The following is a 20,357-nucleotide window of genomic DNA, read 5'->3' on the forward strand; positions in this document are numbered from 1 at the left end:
AGTTTTATGAATTATTAAATTTATTTTTTCAAGCCTCACAGAGGCCTTGGTGGTATTTTTGGTCTAACTTGAGCATACAAAGGTATTATTTTGATCCAAAAGAAGCACCAGAAGGCTAATTTAGAGATGGAGATGATGGTGGAAGTAATTTTTGAATGTTTTTCCACTTTTGTATGTATTTTCTTTATCAAAGATAAATGATTCCTTCTATCATCTGGGGGGCATAACTTTTTAGTTTTAGCTCCATTTTCACATCTAAAAGAAGTGTCAAAAAGTACTTCTCAATCTCTATCTAGATTCTCTATTATTTTAATTAGTATTTCTCAAGGGACATGTGATGCTCAAATTGAATTTTTTTTTCTCTATCTTCTTGCTTACACATTTCTTCTAGTAGCTAGGGTCCAACTTTTGTATTATGGGGAGTATTTATTATTATTATTTTTGATATTTAAAATCAGTAAACCATAATTTTTTCAAAAAACAATCCAACACGTTATAAAAAAATGGTCGAGACCTCTTGTTGTCTAGAGCTTCTAACCCCTCATAACTATCACACATGGAAGACCTTGATGACATAGTTTCACTAACCAAATGGGTTATGATCTTCTTTAGATGTAGTGTAACTAGTATTTTAGATTCAATATCATACTTTGTAGTATAGGAACAAGATGTATGAGGCAATGGGGTTGATTTCTTTATAGGTATCTGATAGTCTATAGTTTTATATTGTTGTGTACAATAGCCCTCTAGGTACATGGATCAAGCTTGGTGAATTTTTCGGTACAAAGAATGAGTGTAGGATACTTTGGATCATGATAGAGCTTAACTCTCTTGTACTTGATTATTTTTTCTTCTATTAAGGACTTCTTGATGAAATTAAAACAATACATGTCTTGCTTGTAATTTGTGCAAAAACCAAGACTAACACTAAGTGCATTTAGTTGATTCTTTCTAAGCTTCATGGAAGCTTTAATTTTTTTCTTCTACCTTCTATTCCACCAAAGATGCTTTGGGTTATATATTTTCCATGCCATCCTTTGAGGTTTCTTATGATCATTTTACTTGAAAGGAAGCCAACACTAATACATTAGACCTCAATTTGTGACGTTAATTTGCGACGGCAAGAAAAGGTAATGTGTTTTTGGCTTTTTTTTTTTTTCAATTTTAGCCCGATTCTGTCGCAATTGCGATGCCAGCGGGATATAAGAGAAAAAAAAAGCGAAAAACCCTCATTTGCATGAAATCGCGCGACACATGGTTCTTATGAAAGGAAAGGCGCGCGTGTGGGAGATCACTTCAGCAACATTGAGAGGGTCGGGGCATTGAAAATTCATGCATATACATGGAAAATGTAAGTAGCATTGAAAATGGAAACCTCACAAGTATATTGCAACTGCACAGAGTATTCTCATTTGTATAGAATCTAATTGCACAGTGATTAATAGCTTCTTCTTGCCATGAGAAAACATGTTTAAACTAATTCATTATGCACTGGAATGGCTCACATTTACTACAAAATTTTGGGTATAGAGGATTTTGTTTTTAACATTTGGCAACATCTGTAAATTATAGACAAATAAGGTTATTTTTGGGAAAAATAAGGATGTATGTAGTAATAAATGTGCAATCTGATGTTATAAATGTATCAAATAATTTTTTAGTTTTTTCCTACAGTCATGTTTACAATATACGGTGAATCTTGGATTATTGCTTCTACAATTTCATGTAAGCATGACACGAGGCAGAATTAATATACGACTGTTGGAGACAACATAATCTTCCACTCATGCAATTTTGTATCTAACAATATTGCTAAGAAAAGAACTCAATAGATTACAAGATCAATTAGCTCACAAAGAGAAAAGATCTGAAGCATGCTGCACTTTCTTCTTATATTTCAACATATATAAACACATAAAACTTATATGTCCTTGGAAAAATCTCATGTGTTCCTTTAAGTCAAAAGGCCAAAGTGTTGTGTCTAAACCTATTGTCCATAGCTACTAATTACGAAAGTAACGAAAATAGGAATAAGTTAAGTCACAATTAACTACTTATCCAAACCTATTGGGAGAGTTTGGGAGCCTCAAAAAGCAGACGAGAAAAAAGGCTTGGTTACAAAGACTGTTGGTTTTAATGTCCCAAAATATTCGAAACCCATAAAATCTATATCAAGGGGAGATATAAGTGTATCTCATGTTGAGATTACAAATGTTGATAATAGAAAGTTCAAACATCTAACCAACCCAAAAGCAACATGTACTAAATCTAATAATATTCAAATTTGCTCCTACTGTGTACATCAAAGTCATCTTCAAGCTCTATAAGGCATATGAAGTTTGGTTGGATAAACCATTCGTAGTGAAGATCCAAGGTTGATTTACCACCCAAATCTTGTGAGAGTTCAATCTACTTTGGATGGTGAAAAATGTGCCTACTACAATGTTGATGATGTTACTCAATATTCTTTTAATGCCGGTAGATCTCATTTAGCCTACATTAACTAGAGTTAATATTGATACTTATAAGATGTCACTGACAACATTTGATACACATTCAATTGTTACAATATGATGATGTTGGTTCTTGTTAATTTACTCCAATTATTTAAGGCTATTTAGATAACTTGTGTGGCAAATTTAACTGGAGACATGTCCCTCCATAACATACTGATTGTACCCAATTTGTGATTTTTGATATTTTCTTCACTGATAATACAGAGTTACTCTAGAATCATGCTGGCTACTCATACTGGATAATTATGTTTGGTCATTTTTTCAAATTTTAACAATGGGCAAAACTAGTCCCTAATTGAGATTTATCAAAATAACAAGCTCATTATGAAAAGTTGAGATCTGTCAGAACCAGTCTCATATCAAGTTTGAGACTTTTCAATGTCATGAGCTTATTATCAAAGTTTGGATCAAGTTTGAGACTTTTCAATGTCACGAGCTTATTATCAAAATTTGCAACATGCGAAAACAATAAGATCAATATCTAAGTTTGAACCCTATCAAGACAATTGAATTAGTCCATTCAAGTTTAAGCTGCCATACTAATAGACCTATTAGGCTTCAAATCAACAAGCAAATGTTTCCACCAAAATACTAGGCCACCAAAATACCAAGCCAAGAGAAGTTTAAGTAATTCAAAAATACTGCTTAATGTCATTATAGCTGATGTTAATGTGTCAATAACCAAGGTTAGCTCATATACAAGCCTTGTAAACAATTTTTCAGTTATTAATGAATATAGTAGTTAAACCATCCTACTGCCTAAAAATGTAATCACTTTTTCTATTAGGAATGATTTTGACATTTGATCAAATCTATTTTTACTATTCCCCTATTGGTCCTAGCATAAAGTGTGATATAGCTTTACTGATGGTATTTCTTATATGAAATGAGGATCATGTCTGGAAAAATAGAAGTCCTTACAAAAAAAGAAAGAGAAAATTTAATGACAAACAAAAAGCTAAAACTCACTCCTCGTATCTTTTCTTGAAATGAGTAATTGACATCGTTTCCAGGTATGTATCAGCCACCAAACCTACTCGCATGGCTCGAAAGCCCGTGTAAGGCATAGGAAGAAATATTCCAGAGATCTCCACAAGATCACCTGGCCCAACCTGGTCAAAATAAAATCTAGTTATGGCAAAATTATATATATGTTATCAACTTGACTTTTCTATTAAAGGCTCTCATGCTGAATTGAAAGCCAGGTAAAGAAAAATATATTATACACTATTTTGTTGGTACCCTGTGCAGCACAACAAACTTGTTCTTACTATAAGAAAATTTTATTTTCTTTTGTTTCATTGTAGATCTTCTGCTTGCACAGAGGTCTCTCCCCATCATTGGACACACTTGATAACATTTGAGCTTTGGATCGCATACAGGAAGTGCGTCTGTATACATAAGTATAAAATTCTTCTTTTCCCGCAACACATATAACAACAATTTTAAGTGCTTGCAAGGTATATACTTATGAATAAATATTACATCCTGATTTAAATGTATGAAAACAATTTTCATTCCTTTTAAGCTTCATTCATCTTGAGGTGCAATTCACAAACTCAAGAATAGTGGCTTTTGTTCTCCAGGATACCTTTAGGGGAAGAGTATGTGAATGCCCCCTCGTGTTTGGAGTCCAGTTTAGAGGAGATGGCTATTTACACTACTAAGGTTTGTTGAATCTAATTCTGAATAACATTGCTTGCTATTCTTGAATCTAATCTAATGTATATTTTAACTAGACTTGTAGCTTATATGTTTTGAAATTTTTGTTAGGCCTTGTAGTTTGTATAATTTGATTGCTGGAGAACTTCTACAGCTAAGCAAGAAGGCCGTTGCACGAGTTATAGCCGCGCGCTCGGGTATGAAAATTGTTTTTTTTAATTCTAATGTATATTTTAACTAGACTTTTAGCTTATATGTTTTGAAATTGCTTTTAGTGGCTTAATGTTGTAAGGTCTCTTGAAATAAGACCTTCAGGCAGTTGGTCAAAGTTTTACAAATAATCTTAGGAATAAAGTCAAAGAAAGTATTTTTAAAATATTAAAGTATTTAGCTAGGTCTAAGAAAATTTGTGTACTTTCGAAAGTTTTGCTTAGTTTTTGAAAGTTGCAGTAGACCGAAGTTTTCATAGCTCGATTTTTGCTTCCTGCAAAGAACGATCATGTCAGATAATATAAGTGAAGAACAAAACAAGGAGACAATCGCTAGATTGTGGTCTAACTTGAAAAGAAAAGGTGATGGAAAATGTTATTGTCCTTGCAATATTTGTAAGGGCTTAAACCGTAGAAGACTGCTAATCAAAACAATTAAGAGACATTGTAGGGAGAATGGTCACATTGAAGGGGGGTATGACTATCATCCACTGGTAAGTCGTTCATTATATCATTTTAACAATTTATATACATATGAAATCACTTGATGATGAGTTGATGATCATGGTTTATTTATGTTAATCAATTTTATATAGGTTGATCTTCCCAGGGAAGTACATGATATGAACCACAACAATCCGAAGAATATGGTTTTCGAAGTGGAGGAACATGGAGGTGCAAATATCCAAGGTGAAGATAATGATCCCATGGAAGATGACGATCATGTGCCAGAAAACACAATTGAAGAGGATGGTATAAATACATTGATCCATGACACATCTAGTCCAAGCATATCTGATCATGATGATGATGATAGCCTTGATGTACCTCTACTTCAGAAGGCATACTAGCCCCTATACAAAGACTCCCAAACAACTCTTCTCTCTGCTGTATTGTCATTGTTGAACTTGAAGGTTATGAATGGTTTATCCAACATAACAATGTCACGTATGTTAAGGTATGTCATATATGTCTTTATAGTTAAAAAAGGGTGAATAATGTACCACTAATATTGTTTATATTAACAACTTATATTTTTTGTTGTAGATTGATAGGCAAGTTTCTGTTACCATCATCAAATATTCTACCTCGCTCATATCGAGAATTAACTGCTGTTATGAAAGATATTGGAATGGAGTATGAAGCAATACATGCTTGTCCCAATGATCATATTATATATTATAAAGAACATGAATTTGCAACACAATGTCCTGTATGTCATACGAGTAGATATCGAACAGATCAACTAACAAAAAAGTTGCCTCAAAAGGTTCTTCGTTACATCCCCATTATTCCACGGATGCGACAATTATTCAGGTGTAGTAGCTTGGCTCAATTTATGGATTATCATGCATGCAATAGAAGTCGAGATGACCTTATTCGAATCCCTGCAGATGGTTTGACATTTATGCACATAGAGGAAAAGTGGCAACACTTAAAAGAAGTCATATGAAAAATTTGATTTCCCACAGGATTTGCTGCGAACATAAACAAGCTCATATAAAAAAAAAGTGAATTTGGGCCAGGGCTCAAAACACAGATTGGCATACTTTCGTCAAGGTAAGTTATGTTCTTCTGTATTTACAATATATTCATAAACTACGTGAATTGTTCGTTATGTTATGTTAGAAAACAATGAAATGATTGGTTTATAATTACTATAGTACGTGCTTCCTCTATCTCTCCTAGAGCACTTCAACAATAACATCAAACAAGTGATATATGATCTTGGAAAATATATGAGGTAAGCAGTAATATCTGTTCAATTTGTTGTATATATTTATTATATTCGTAATTTGTTTTTCTTGCTATGTAATCTATTGTATATTATTTTGTAAAATCTCATATTTATATATTTTTTGTGACTTGAATCTCTTAATGTAGGTGGTTGTCATCTAAAGAAATCCATAAAGAAGATATAAACTATTGGAAGAGAAGAATTCCTCATTTACTGTGTGAAATGCAAAAGTGTCTACCTCCAACTTTTTTCAATGCACAGGAACACTACCTCATACACCTAGTTGAGGAGATTGAATTGTGTGGACCTGTACACACTAGGTCAATGTGGATGGTTGAGAGGCATTTGAAATATTTGAAGGCTTTGGTTCGACAAAGAGCACATCCTGAGGGTTCTATGGTAGAGGGATATATGGTATACCAGACTATGGTGTACATTACTGAATATCTTCCTAAGTTTGCATCAAATATCCATGTAGATTGCATTTGGGATCTCGAGCCTTTTAAAAAATTAGAAGGGGAGTACTTGATGGGGAAAGGTACATTGAGGAAAGTGAGAGGTAATAAATTATAAGATGTTATTTTAATAAATTATTTCTTAATCTTCAAAATAAATCGGTTGTAAGTTGTCTATTTTTTTTTTGTACAGGTGCTTGAGAGTGGGATGCACTACATTTGTATATTGCAAACAATCTTGATTGGATGATGATATGGACTGAACGATGTCAACATTTTGGTCGCACATTAACATGGGAAGGTGTATCTTCATTGGTTAAAGAAGCTCATCATAATGGAGATTCCAATGTTACGCAAAGGGAAATAGATTTAGCACGTGGTTCAAGAGATTTCCAGGTATGTACAAATTTATTAATCACCTGTATGTTTATCAACTCACGATACAATAATTTTGATATGTTTCACATATTATTGCAGGTTAAACACCACAAGGATATGTTCTGTAATGGTCAGAAATTTCGCGTCAAAGTGTTGGATGACACGAAGAAAACTTGTGATTCAGGAATAACTGCAGTCTTTCAAGTGACTAATATTTCATCTAGAAATGACTTACATCCTCAAGAGTCTGAAAATCGATACTATGGCATTTTGGATGAGATAATTGAGTGTGACTTTAGTTCCTTCAAATTAGTACTCTTCGTTGTCAAATGGTACAGGCTACGACTTAATCCAAATGATCCTGATAGAACTGTTATTGAACATGATAATGGATTTACAATGGTTAATACAAGGTCATTTGAGCTAGTTGGGGATGAGCCTTATGTTCTTCCAAGCCAATGTGAGCAGGTATTTTACTCAGAGGTTCCACATAAACCGGGTTGGTCATTTGTTGTTAGACATGAACCGAGAGGAAGGCCAATAAAGTATAATGCGATGGAAGAAGAAGATACTGAAGAAGTAGAAGATGATGTAGATGGTGATCACGATCGACAGTTATTGGATGATGTTCCTGACACAAATTTTCATGAAGAAGAAGAAGATGATGATGATGATGATGCTTCTACTGATGATGATGATGAAGATGATGTTGATGTTGATGATGATGTTGATGATGACGACGACGACGAAAACGACGACGACGATGATGGCGAGGAGGATGATGATGACGACGACGACGATGATGATGAGGACAATGATGATGATGATGATGATGATGACGATGAGGATGATGATGATGGAATTTAGAGGTATGCCATCAATCCTTAATCTATTTAATATTCATTTCTTGATACAAATATATTTGTCTTACATATATGGTTACATAGTTTATTCATTATCTATTTAAAAGCTACAAGTTTCAACTACAAATAGAATACTGCTAATCTAAATTAACTATTAATCTAAATTAATTAAATAAAACTATTTAAAACACATATTGATGCGTGAATGTATTGAGCCTTATTTTCTTTCAGGTCAAAAGCATTTGTAAGTGTTTAGTTTAGAAAAGGGAATTCATTAAATATCTATAAAAGGGAGTTGTACCTAGAATAAAATTCATAGGGAAAACATAATATAAGTGCTTACCCAATTTGTTGGTTAATAATTCAAGTATCTCTAACATTTCATTTTAGAATAGGAATAACATTGTATCAGTATGTTGATTTACAGACTAAAACTAGAAAACTTATTTCAGTACATGTATTTGGATATATGGGATTTACACGGTAAGTAAAAAGAAACCAGTAATCCATTTTAAAATTATTATAATGGGTTTTGGAAGAAATTACAGTTATCTTAATTAATATAAAATATCTAACTGAATTTCAAAATGTTATGCAAGTGGCTTTAGTCTAGGTGTTTCCTCCACTTCCACACACATCAAACAACTTCAAATAGCATGTCCCCAAGGTGACTAAGCCCTCAACTCATCAGCTGATACAAAAACCCAGTTTTAGCCCTTCACTAGGCCTACTTCCCTAGTAGGCTTATAATGCGAGCTTGATTTAAGTGTTTTATTGTGTACCTTTTAATGTTTTTAATTTTTATGTGATGCTAATGATGGATGTGATTATGATTATGATGTGATTATGCTCACGATAATTGAATTACATTTGCAGGAAATTGAACCCCTTTTAGGAGCATCCCGCACAGTCTCATGGATCGAAAGGTATAAGTCAATACTCCTTATAGACAGTCTATTTAATACACTTATCAATAGTAAGATTGATTTCTTCTAAGATCTCTCCCATTTGCAGGTACCAACGAATAGGTATTTGTCAGAAGTGTCTTCCTCGAGTGAGGGAAATATAGGAATAGAGGAGGAAAGTGAGACATGGAGTTTATCTAGAATAGGGAGATTAACTAGAGGTCAAAGGACTAGAAGGAAATTCAATAAAATCATGAAATTTTTCCTTGCTCAAGGGGGTTCATGTTCTTATGATGATGAGATGGAAGGCAACATCGAGGTGCCCTTGAGGTACCAACATCTACAGAAACATTGGGTACCCAAGGAACTTCCTCCAATAAACACTGATTTTTGTGTTAACGAGAGGATATATCGCATAGCACCATCATCACTACATGGTTTGGGCCTATTTTCTATGGACAGCATAAAGGTGTCTTACAACAAAGTTTTTGAATTGATGGAGTATGTTGGACCATGTTACGATTACAAAAGCTGGATGCATATTGTTAAATAAAAAAAAAGTATGCGTAGGTATGCCCTCTTTGAAAATTATATACAACAACAAGACAATAATCAAAGTAAAAGTGTGGCTATATACATTGATGGAAGGCCAAAAGCAACAGGGAATATTGCGGGTTTTATAAATAGTATACGACCTGGGTCAACTATAAAGCAACCCAATTGCATATTTGAGGCGCGCGAGGGAAATCGTGTATTCATCTGTGCGATAAAATCAATACGTGCAGGGGAAGAGCTTCTTATTGATTACAATTTGAACCGCATAGATACAAACGAGGCTACTATCATGGGGGTGGTACATACTATTAAACCAACTTCTAATCAACGACTCCAACATACCATTTAGTCAATAAATTTTTGGCTAACATTTTTATACTTCATCTTTGACACAGGGGCACAATATGGAGCAATCGCCCGGAGGGGATGCTGACGATGCTCCCGACTCATCTACACATGAGCAGGTAAAACTCATTTGTAATTGTGCAAACTAGATAGAAGAAAAATGTTATTTTTTTAATGTTGTTTTCTTTATTGTTTTGGAGTAATTTTGATAATACTAATACTATTGTTGTCACAGAGGGCTAGTGGTTGGAGGGAGGGAAAGGAACTTGCAGTCCCTCAGCAGGCCCCCCCTGAGGAGGACCCTTTCTATATCAATTTAGCAGAGACCGATGACCCGATCGGTTCGATTAAAATTAATTTAAAGAAAATTAGCAAAGAAATTCTACGTTTGGCAACCATAAAGCCTATGACTCAACAAATAAAAGATAGGGCATCTGAATTGTTGCACACCTCTGAGTCCTTAAAAGTAAGTATTAATGAAATTTTTAATTATAACAAGAGTTCAATAATGGTTTTTATGTTATTCTCTTTTATGGAATTAATTAAAATATGGATGCGTTGTCTTTACAGAGTTTTTTGCTTGATTTCGAGCCCCGTTTCCATGATGAGGGTGCTGCAGGTGGTTCAGGTAGATCGCATGTTCCATTCCCCACTTCTTTTTTCCACTGAATATATATAGGAATGATCATAGTCATTGACAATACATGCTCGAACAATCCTTTTTTTTAATGCTCTAACAATCTTGTCCATGCTAGTCCATGTGTTCTATATTTATGCATGCTCTAACAATTTTATTCTTCAGCTTCACATCAATTGAATCCTATGATGACACCACCTCCATCCAGGACAACCAAAAATCTCTTTCTGACTGTTGAGTTAGCAACACGCAGCTTACATGCATCGACTGTTGCACCATCTGCTAGTACACAAATCCCTCTTTTTCTCTCTTATGACAGCAACAAACAGTTTCTTTTTTACAACTTTATAACATCAATTATCATTTTTTCTTTTATACTTCGATCGTGACAAAGACTTATGAAACTTATGAAACTTTTTGCAATAGGACCTGCAACATCATTTCCTGGATGTTCCTATGTTCCTAGTACGGGAACAGTGAAGGATGTCACATTGATCGTCAGCGACGATGAAGGCATTCCATTAAAAGTAGCCAAAGTTCCAGGTACTTTAAAGTTATTATTATTCTATAGTGATATAATAGTAATTTAGTTTTTGATCACTCTTCATCGACTAATGATCCCATGATTGTTTTGTAGGGAATGATCTTTTTTGAAGAAAACTTGGTGATGAGTGTTTGCGAATATTTGGGCCCACCATGCATACCTGGTGGAACATCATATCCTAACTAAAACCCCAAACCACTATTTTGATTTCATATCATTGCTATAATAGTTTTCCTTTTTATCCATTTCTTGAACTATATTAAAGGTAGCTTCACTTCATTTATGAGTCTAACATGTTTTTTTTTACTTAAAAGGTGGAATCACCAACGCAAATCGTTGAAGGATGATCTTATAGAGAGCATGACCCAACTCTTTGGACCTCATGCATTCGAGAGAAACAAGCTCCTTGAAAAAGATGGTTTATGTTTGAAGTATATTAGGGACCAGTACATAAAAAATTTATGGGATAACCCCAGGTATGAGTGTCCGCCCTATGTTCCTGAGGTTGAGTGGTAGGCTCTAATTTTGGATGGAAAGTATAAAGCTGACAAGAAAAATAATATTACACCGGTGGAGAGTATAGCAAGGTATGTGATACTATTGAGAATCTAATTATGTACTAATTAACCTCCATATTTATACTATCTAACATATTTCAAACTTTTCATAGATTGCCTGACACATCAAAGACAACAAAGGCAAGACTAGAAAAGCACGAGACACACAAGCTCGGCTCTGGTGGTTTTTTGAAACTTCAAGCAAGAGTTGTAAGTATTAGTAAATGAAAAATTGTATCAAATTTTTTATATAATGTGAAGGGAAATGCTAGGACTCCCTTATTTAGCTCATCAATTATAAATAGGTCAATAGAATATAATAACAGTAGTGGATTTTCATATTCAATATAAACAATTCAACAATTGAACTCAAGACTCTGCAATCTAGATTAGTGAAGAAAACTTTTGATTCACTAATATGACATAATTTAAAATCTCACCCTTGACTGAATTTTCCTCCAATAGTTGAGAATAAAGGCAGTGATTGAAAGAATGAGGGAATGCAGTAGCACTTGCAGCCATTTTTATTTCCAAAGAGCTGAACTAACTCTTACCCAACTTAAGAATTTGGAGAAAATATGTTGGTACAAGCAAAGCATACAAACACACAACATTTATATAGTAGATTGCTCCATCAAAACTACTCGATTTTTCTCCTATTATATTGTGATGGATATAGATGATTTTCTGTTGATATTTTAACTACCCTCCATTGGTTGATGAAACAATGCAAGTAAAATTCACCATACCACGCAAAAATGCAGGGCTCAGAGTTCAAGAGATGCCTCACAGAAGACGATAAGAGAATTGGCTTCCAACAAGGCTATAGAGCCGTGGCTGAACGGCTACGAGCTAAAATTAGTGTGGAAGGTTCTAATACTGATGCATCACAGCCACAGGTAAATAAGCTAAATGAAATTTATTTCAAATTGAATACTTTACCAATTAGTCTATTTGATGTTAAGTTCCAATATAAAGTGAGTATATCTGTTTTAAGCAAGCAATGATAACAATGCGTAGGATGTTGGAATGCAGCCTGACAATCCTTCTACACAATCTGTGGATGTCGAAGGTTTGCATGATGTACATCCCAGTGGTGGAGGTATACATTTTCTATTAAATTTTTTATATGTAATTGCAATTGGTGTTTGGATTAATGTAACATTTTGTATAGCAGCTATAGAGGATCGAGGGGTCGATGTTCATGACCATGTTGACTTTGAGTCCAGACAAAATGATGTGGTCAGATCAGGTAAAGAGACATAGTTATGTTATTTAAAATAATTAAATACTAGTAACAATTATAATAAATTATTTTTAATTTAACTCTTTTATTTTTTATTGCAGAGGACCCCCCTTTGCAACAGCATAGGAATTTGAGATCATCAAGAACAGAGAACAAAACAATTGACGAGGGGGGAATTGATGATGACACTGATGCTCCTCTTAGAGCTTACATAGAAAAAAGAAATAGAAAGAAAAAAAAGAAATGATTGTCACTACATACCTTAATTGATAATGACTGTATTTTATGTCTCAATGAATTTAATTATGTGCTAATGAATGTTCATGAATTATGTGTTAATGCAGAATATTGATGAATGTTGCATGTTAACGAATCTAATGTGTAAATGAATGTTATCATGTGATATTGATTGAATGTTACATTTTATTAATGGTTGAAAGAATGAATGAATGTTAGATGTTAACGGGGAATGTAGAGTGATGTTAGGGGGATGGGGGTGGGGCCAAATGAGCTTCCACCTTCACATGGTTGGCCCTGTTTAGTAGAGAATATTAAACTATTCGCGAAACAAAGTGAAGCTCAATAAGATACTCAAATAACCACCCTACCCCAAAACACATGAATGTGTGTTAATTCTCCATATAGGTTGTGATACACTCATAAATTCCAACGCTTCATAAGAGATCACCACTCTTATATCAATTCATAGTACAACATTTGAACTCCAATGGCTATGCAAGGACTTCATAAGTACAAGGGTTACACATATCAAGAAGGGTTAATGTCGTAGTATGTAGAATGAGAGACTAGCCATATTGATAGTTTGATAAGATGGTTTGGCTCTTCCTAATGGGTTTTACAAATACCACATAATCAAATCATCTTGGATTAGCCATATTATCCGTTATTGTTGTAGTATTCTATTTTATATCACATACACTCTCTTTCACGAAAATATTTATGCATGCCCTTAATCTCCAATCGATGCATCCCATCTCTTGGTAACATTCCCTTAAGCCAATTTGTCCAACAATTTGGATATACTGTCTATACTCCCATATTATGTTGCGATTCTAGTGTGTGTTGTGCTCCATTGGTCTTCTTTTTTATTTCACACACACTATGCACTCTTACTCATTCACACATATCCACACCTTATATTTTTCCAAGATAGAGCCTTTAAAATTTATATTTGAAATCTAAAATTATTTCCATCCCATTGATATTGATATGAGAACCCTAGAGTACTTGTATGAATGGATGTGTATTTTCATTCCCAACTCCTTGTAAATGCAAAGATGTTAGCAGTTCAGTCAACAATATAATATTGCTTTATCAATCTTATGCAATCCCTTGCAAGCAGATTAGAAGCTCCCCAAAGGATAGTAATTGCTCCCCCTGCATATTCACTACTGCTATGTCAAGGTAACTTTAAGGATTTTATAAATGAGAATTTGTGTCAATGATTAGCAATTTTATCCATTATGTTGGCACATCATAGCCACGGTCCTATTAATTGAACGAGGTCTTATTTGTGACATTTGTCCCACCACACGGCTCCTTTATTTGGTTCACCTAGCAGATGGGTCACCCAAAATAATTAACTTTTCAGTCTCAGTGCCTTATTAGTATCACACTTCATTATACTTCTACCTTTGTGAGATATATAATTATTGTTTTATTCATATAAGTCATTGGATATATAAAAGTTGATATGTCCTCCAGAAATTACGACTTGAGATGAGGAGCTAAGAACAAAATAAATCCAGAATATTTCATTATGTGCCATCCCAATATACAGTTTTGTGGCTGTTATTATTTTAAGTATGAGGTCGATCATCTGGTACCAGCAATGCTTGAATATTGTCTTTGTCTTCACCAAAATAAAATTCTCCATCAACATAGACAAATTGCAATTATGATCTATAATCGTAGAGTGCTCTAAGAGGCCCTATGCAGATCATTTCCACTGCATACTCCCACTGCATACTTTAGATCTTAATCTTTTCATTGCCTTTGCAGGTGACATGGTAAGTAGTTTTGGTAACAATACTTGCTTTGCATAGAAGACAGCTACTCACTGAAACTACTATGACATCTTCCTTCATCCTCATAGTTGTATAACATCTTATGCATATCATGATTCACTACATACACAATGTTCTTCATTCCTTTCTATTGATACATATCAAGTTCTAACCCAGTAATCTTCCATCATTGGTTCCTATTACAAAGTTGATGCCGCACAAGGTGAGTCAGAGATATAGTTATTCCAGTGGTTCAGAAGTTCTCCATCATTATTTTAGGCATGTGATTCTATTATTCCTAGGAAATGATCTGTTGTGATACTAGATCTCTAATTTGCTGTCTTGATCAAGATATTTTCCCAAAAAAAGGCTGATCAATCGAGAGCACTTTATTATGAATTTAGCTTTCAAATTGCACAACACTGGTTCTTCTAAATCGTAAAAAATGGTAAACAAAACTTGTGAAGCCTAATATGCCATATTTAAATTTATTTCACAGCATCCAATTACCATACAATTGGAATCAGGGAGCTTGTGGTGGGGCCGCTGTGGCGGCAACAGCAGTTGGTGTCATCGCCACAGCGGCCCCGCCATATTGGTAACCACGGATGTTGCAATTGCGACGTACACATGTGCATTGCAATGAAATAAGCATCGTGTGCATAGCGATGCCGTCGTAATTGATGATTTTGAATCGCAATTGCGACACATTCGCAAACATTGTGACAGCTAGCGACGTCGACAACACCGTCGCAAGTTTCCATGGACGTCGCAACTGCGACGCCCACAGATGAACTGTAAAGGCTCCCACCTCAGTGAACCCATGGCCAGATGCTGACACCACCCCGTCACAATGCGTGGTGAAGACGTCAAAATTGTGACAGGAGCAATGATGGGATAGAATGTTGAGCTTGCGACAGATAGGCGTCGAAATTGCAACATCCAAGAATAGACGTCATAATTTGTGACTAAAAAAAATGACGTCTACTGCCGTCGCAGTGGCGACACATTTGCGTCGCAATTCTGACACTTGGCCGTCGCAAATCGATGCCAAATGTATTAGTGCAACCTCCTCTCATAGGCTCATATGCTTATGCATTGGTAGCTCAGACATCATCTAGGATGAAGGATAACACACAAAAATCACATTTTGTAGAGTCTCGGATTGATTCTATCCCTCACAGTTCATCAGGACCACCTCCTCCTAAGAGGGATAAACCAAATCTAGAAAGACTAAGTGTTCTTATTGTAATAATCCTAATCATGATGAATCATATTTCTATGAGAATAAGTTAGATGGATATGCCATATAGGTTTAAGATTTGACAACTCTCCTTCATAAGAGAAACATTAATAATCCTTCTACTTCTCATAGATCATCTTAATTATCATCATTTCAATTAGATGGTAAAGATATAGGAAATGTTCATGCACTATACACTACTCCACATTCTTCAAAATAGTTGCTGTATTTGGGTGCTTCACACCATATTACATCTTCTCAAGATCTATTCTCTTCTTTGAGGCTTCTCCTACTCCACATAGTTTGATGGGGAACAATATTGTTATGACTGTATGTAGGGAATTTTTGATTGGAATTTATGATGGTACATTTCATGATGTACTTTTTGTTCCATATTTATCCTCTAACTTTCTCTCTATTTATTAGATTACACATAGTGTGATAGGGAAGAAAATTGAGTTTGCCCAAGATTTAGTGCACTTTAGAGATAGTGAGATAGGTAATTTTTTGCTACAAGGATTTTTTATTACTCCTCCCACCTATACTCTTTCTTTGATGTTGGTCCACCATCTCCACTATCAAAGAATCACTCTCCTTCTTTACAAGAGACTATTGAGGTGAAGTTAGGTCACTTGAAGTTATGTGTTGTTTTCAAGACTAGTGTTGTAAGTTCTACACCTCCACCTCCTATTTAGATCCCATTTAATCCATAGGATTACTCTTCAACATTTCCTACCATTGGAGCTCCAATCTTCGATCCACCTACTATAGTTGCTGAGGATATATTGAAGGAAACATATCTACTCTTAGATGATAGATTTGACACACTTATCATCTTACCTCCATGGGTGATTCCATTTAAGGATTCTCATGCATTCTCCTTTGACCATTAGCCAAGACTTTTAGCTTTACCTTAAATTGAGGGATATCACCCTCCTTGTTCACTACCTTTGATTCTTTCATATTGGTACCACATTGGTATGTTCATCAATACAAGATTTATTCCATTCTAGGGGGGCTATGGTGTCTCAAGCTTCTATCATGGGGGCTTTCATTGTACTTATGGTATTCAAAGAGTATCTTGAGATATTTTCATTTGTGCATCCTTTTCTATCTCTTTTTGGAGTAAAGTTTTTCCCACTATGTTTTCTCTATTTCTTCATTTCATAGAGATTTGGTTGTGATTGAGTACCTCATCAGGCCTTGTTACCGAGACCCAAGTTTTCTTTCAGCATTGCACTATAGTTTCATTGTTGCTCATCTTAAGGGGAGATGTTAGAGTAAAAGATTCATTTTATTTTATTTATTAAATTACCTTTACTTCCTTCCTCAGATTTCCTTTTATGAACTTGGATTTTCATTTAATTATTAATTAGTAACTATTAAATATCATTTAACTCTTAGGGTTTCTCTTTTAGGTTTTCAATCTCCTTCATAAGGATTGATTTGTTGTAAATTTATTCATTCTTTTCTGAATAAGTAAATACAATCTTCTTGTTTATTGAGCAAACCCTTCTCTCTATACCTTCCTTACTTCCTTGTAACACATTATTTGCATACAAGATATCTAGGGATAGATGGACTTGTTCATCATCAAGTCCTACATAAACATCATTTTTCTAAAATAATTTAATTTTTTTAGTAGTTGGACAAACACTAGTATAAAAGATGTATTTAATAGACATTTCCAATTGGAAAAGTGTTAGAACATAGATAATTTAGCTAGAATTAATTTATCTAGATCAAACGTTTGAACATTTTTTTTTATAGATAGAAATGCTAAATTTTAGTCATTCTTATAATTCATCCTAAAAGGTGAAACAAATTTTTTATTTTACCCTTACAATATGTTAGTTACATACATTTTCTAGATTTTTCATTTAACAAAGGTCACCAACACTTAGAGTTAAGCCAAAACATATAGCCCATTCGATCATTTAATATTCATCACTTAGTTGGGGGATATCAATCCAATAATATTCTACTTGACTAGTTTTGACATTGACATAATCTTCATAATTAGATAGACACACTCTTTCATTGTCTACCCATACACTTTACATCCCAGATCAAAACACACATTTTAGACATAACTTTGAAGCATGAAAAATTTTTATAGCATGCAATCTCAAGTCATATTCAAACATTTTTTAACATGAAAAAAGCAATGCTAACTCTCACAATTAACCTATAACATTAGATATGCATATTGCATTCCCATATTTGTAGACCAAATAAAACTATATTTCTTACTAGTTAAGATACCTATACATTTGCAACAACTATTTAATGTCATGTACTATGACCAACAAAAAAAGGGGAAATCTTTAAAGTCAAAAATTTTAATATCTATGAAATCTCCTTTGGACGCAACAAATAATCATCACTCTATCCTTCAGCAAACTCCAAACTTTATCACTTTTTTCTTCTCTAATTCACAACAATAGTGCACCAACAATTTTTTTTTCTTTTTTTCTTCATATAGATTATATGTACTCTCTCATTGGATCACTCGTTATGAGAAATCTCTCTAATCATTCAATTCCATTACTCCATTCACTTTTCTTCTTTAATACGAATCAATACTTACCATTTGTTTTATACTATCAAGAAAATTCACTTGCAATACAATTATCTTGTCTTCTCAATGCATCAATTTCAACTTTTAATACCATTTGTATATCCTAAAACCTAGGATGTTCCTAAGTATAAAAATACCTTATTAACATTTCAGTGCTAATCTCATCTTAGTAGTCCTTTATAGTATCAAATTTATTTCTAAGCAACTAATCCTCCACCAACACTCTGTCACATTCATTTCCTCTAAGTTCTCTAGAATATTCCTTCAAACAAGCTTTAAGCTAGATGTTTTCCACACTCAAAATCATCTACTTCCTAGATAATTATGCACAACACAAACACAAGAAGTGAACAGAACAAAAACTTCAATTGGAGCACTAATTGTGACATTTCTCTTACAACCATATTCCTTAATGTTTTTACCTAACTTGATCTCAAACCACTTCTCACCCTTAGGCTCTAATACCAAGTTAAAAACTTAGAAAAAGAGAAGAAATACAAAAAAGAAATCTGAGATTGCATTTTTAATTCATTGAATTTATAGAGAAATACATAATAAATTTTAAGTACAATATTGATTAGATTTAGATGCAATATTTGATGCAAGAACATCTGAGGTGTTTTTTATTTACCTTGGTAGTTTTATATAGGCACATCCTTGGTTTCTTATCATTCCTACTCTTTTAAGCCAATGGTTATAGAGTAATAGTCCATACTAAGTTCTAGATGTTACCAAGTGTCTATGTCCAATCAATGATAGTTTTGACTAAGTTCATGTATTGACCAAGTTGCAATTCTAGCTGAGTGATAGTATTGACTAAGTTATATTCTGGGCTGAGTTTAATATTCATGAGTTGCATTTCTTATCATGTTTGATATTAACTGATTTCCTCTAATGAACAAGCTCTTTCATGTACTAAGTGAACCTAATATTTGCTAACATATGGGTCATTCCTTGACCAAGTTTGCATTTTATTGGTTCCTTATTTGAGTCAACTTATGTATTTAATTGGTTCCTTATTTGAGTCAAGTAAGATTTCTCTTTACTTGGCTTCTACTTAATCATTTGGCTTCTACTGACTTTGGCAATCAACTTAGCATGTATTGAAATTTTACTCAACAACTGAAGGCAATTCGACAACATCTTAAAATTTTAATACTTTCTTGTTTACGAACTGATATATGATAAAGCTTTGTATATTAGTTCCCCATGCCTTCTTGTACTTAGTTTGATGAAGTGTGACCACTTGACCTTTTAGGTGAAGTGACCCCTTCATTTGATGTGCTACTCCCATCTTTTTTCTTCCATATCATATTCATTTCTCCTCTGATGTGTTCAACATCCACTTTTCCTTTTCCTTTGTTGATCTCTTAGTTGGGTGCCTTTCACATTGTTGGGAAGTTTCTATTGATATGACTAGTCTCCAAACAACCGAAGCATGTAGTTTAGCTGAGCCATCTACTGTAGTTTCCACTAAAATGTGTTCGTATGTAATTTTCAAGGATGTGTCCATATTTCTAACAGTAGTGACAACAATATATGGTGTTGTAGTCCCAATTGTAGTAATGTCCATGATTGTTTCCCCTTGCTAGCTGATTAGGTGTCCACATAGGATTTGATCTACACCCAAAAGCTCTATGTCCATACTTCTTGCAATTGTAGCAATGGCCTTCAAATCTTGGTGCTCTAAAAGTCCTAGTCCTACAATTATGTTCTTGATGTCCTTGTTTGTTGCACTTATGACAGTGACCTAGATTCTTAGGTTTTTCATGGGCATTCTTGCTCCTAAACACATTAGAGGTATATCCCTTTTACCACAAAAATGAAAATTATCTTTAGTGATCTTAGCTTTGTTACTTCTTTCTTATGTAGTCTTGGATGACCCTCATTTAGTAC

At 34.1% G+C, this 20,357-nt stretch overlaps 1 protein-coding gene across 1 annotated transcript; it reads left to right on the plus strand.

The window, feature by feature from the left end:
- Positions 1 to 4,658: 4,658 nt before the first annotated feature.
- On the plus strand, positions 4,659 to 5,251 carry LOC149541762 (uncharacterized). Its single transcript, XM_089796122.1, has 2 exons — positions 4,659 to 4,881; positions 4,984 to 5,251. Exons 1-2 carry the CDS (start codon positions 4,678 to 4,680, stop codon positions 5,236 to 5,238), a joined length of 459 nt encoding a protein of 152 aa, XP_089652248.1. The 5' UTR covers positions 4,659 to 4,677; the 3' UTR covers positions 5,239 to 5,251.
- The last annotated feature ends 15,106 nt before the right edge of the window (positions 5,252 to 20,357 follow it).

This window comes from Cupressus sempervirens, chromosome 8 (assembly GCF_028749045.1).
Source record: "Cupressus sempervirens isolate cs-2001-9-10 chromosome 8, ASM2874904v1, whole genome shotgun sequence".
Taxonomy (NCBI): Eukaryota; Viridiplantae; Streptophyta; class Pinopsida; order Cupressales; family Cupressaceae; genus Cupressus; species Cupressus sempervirens.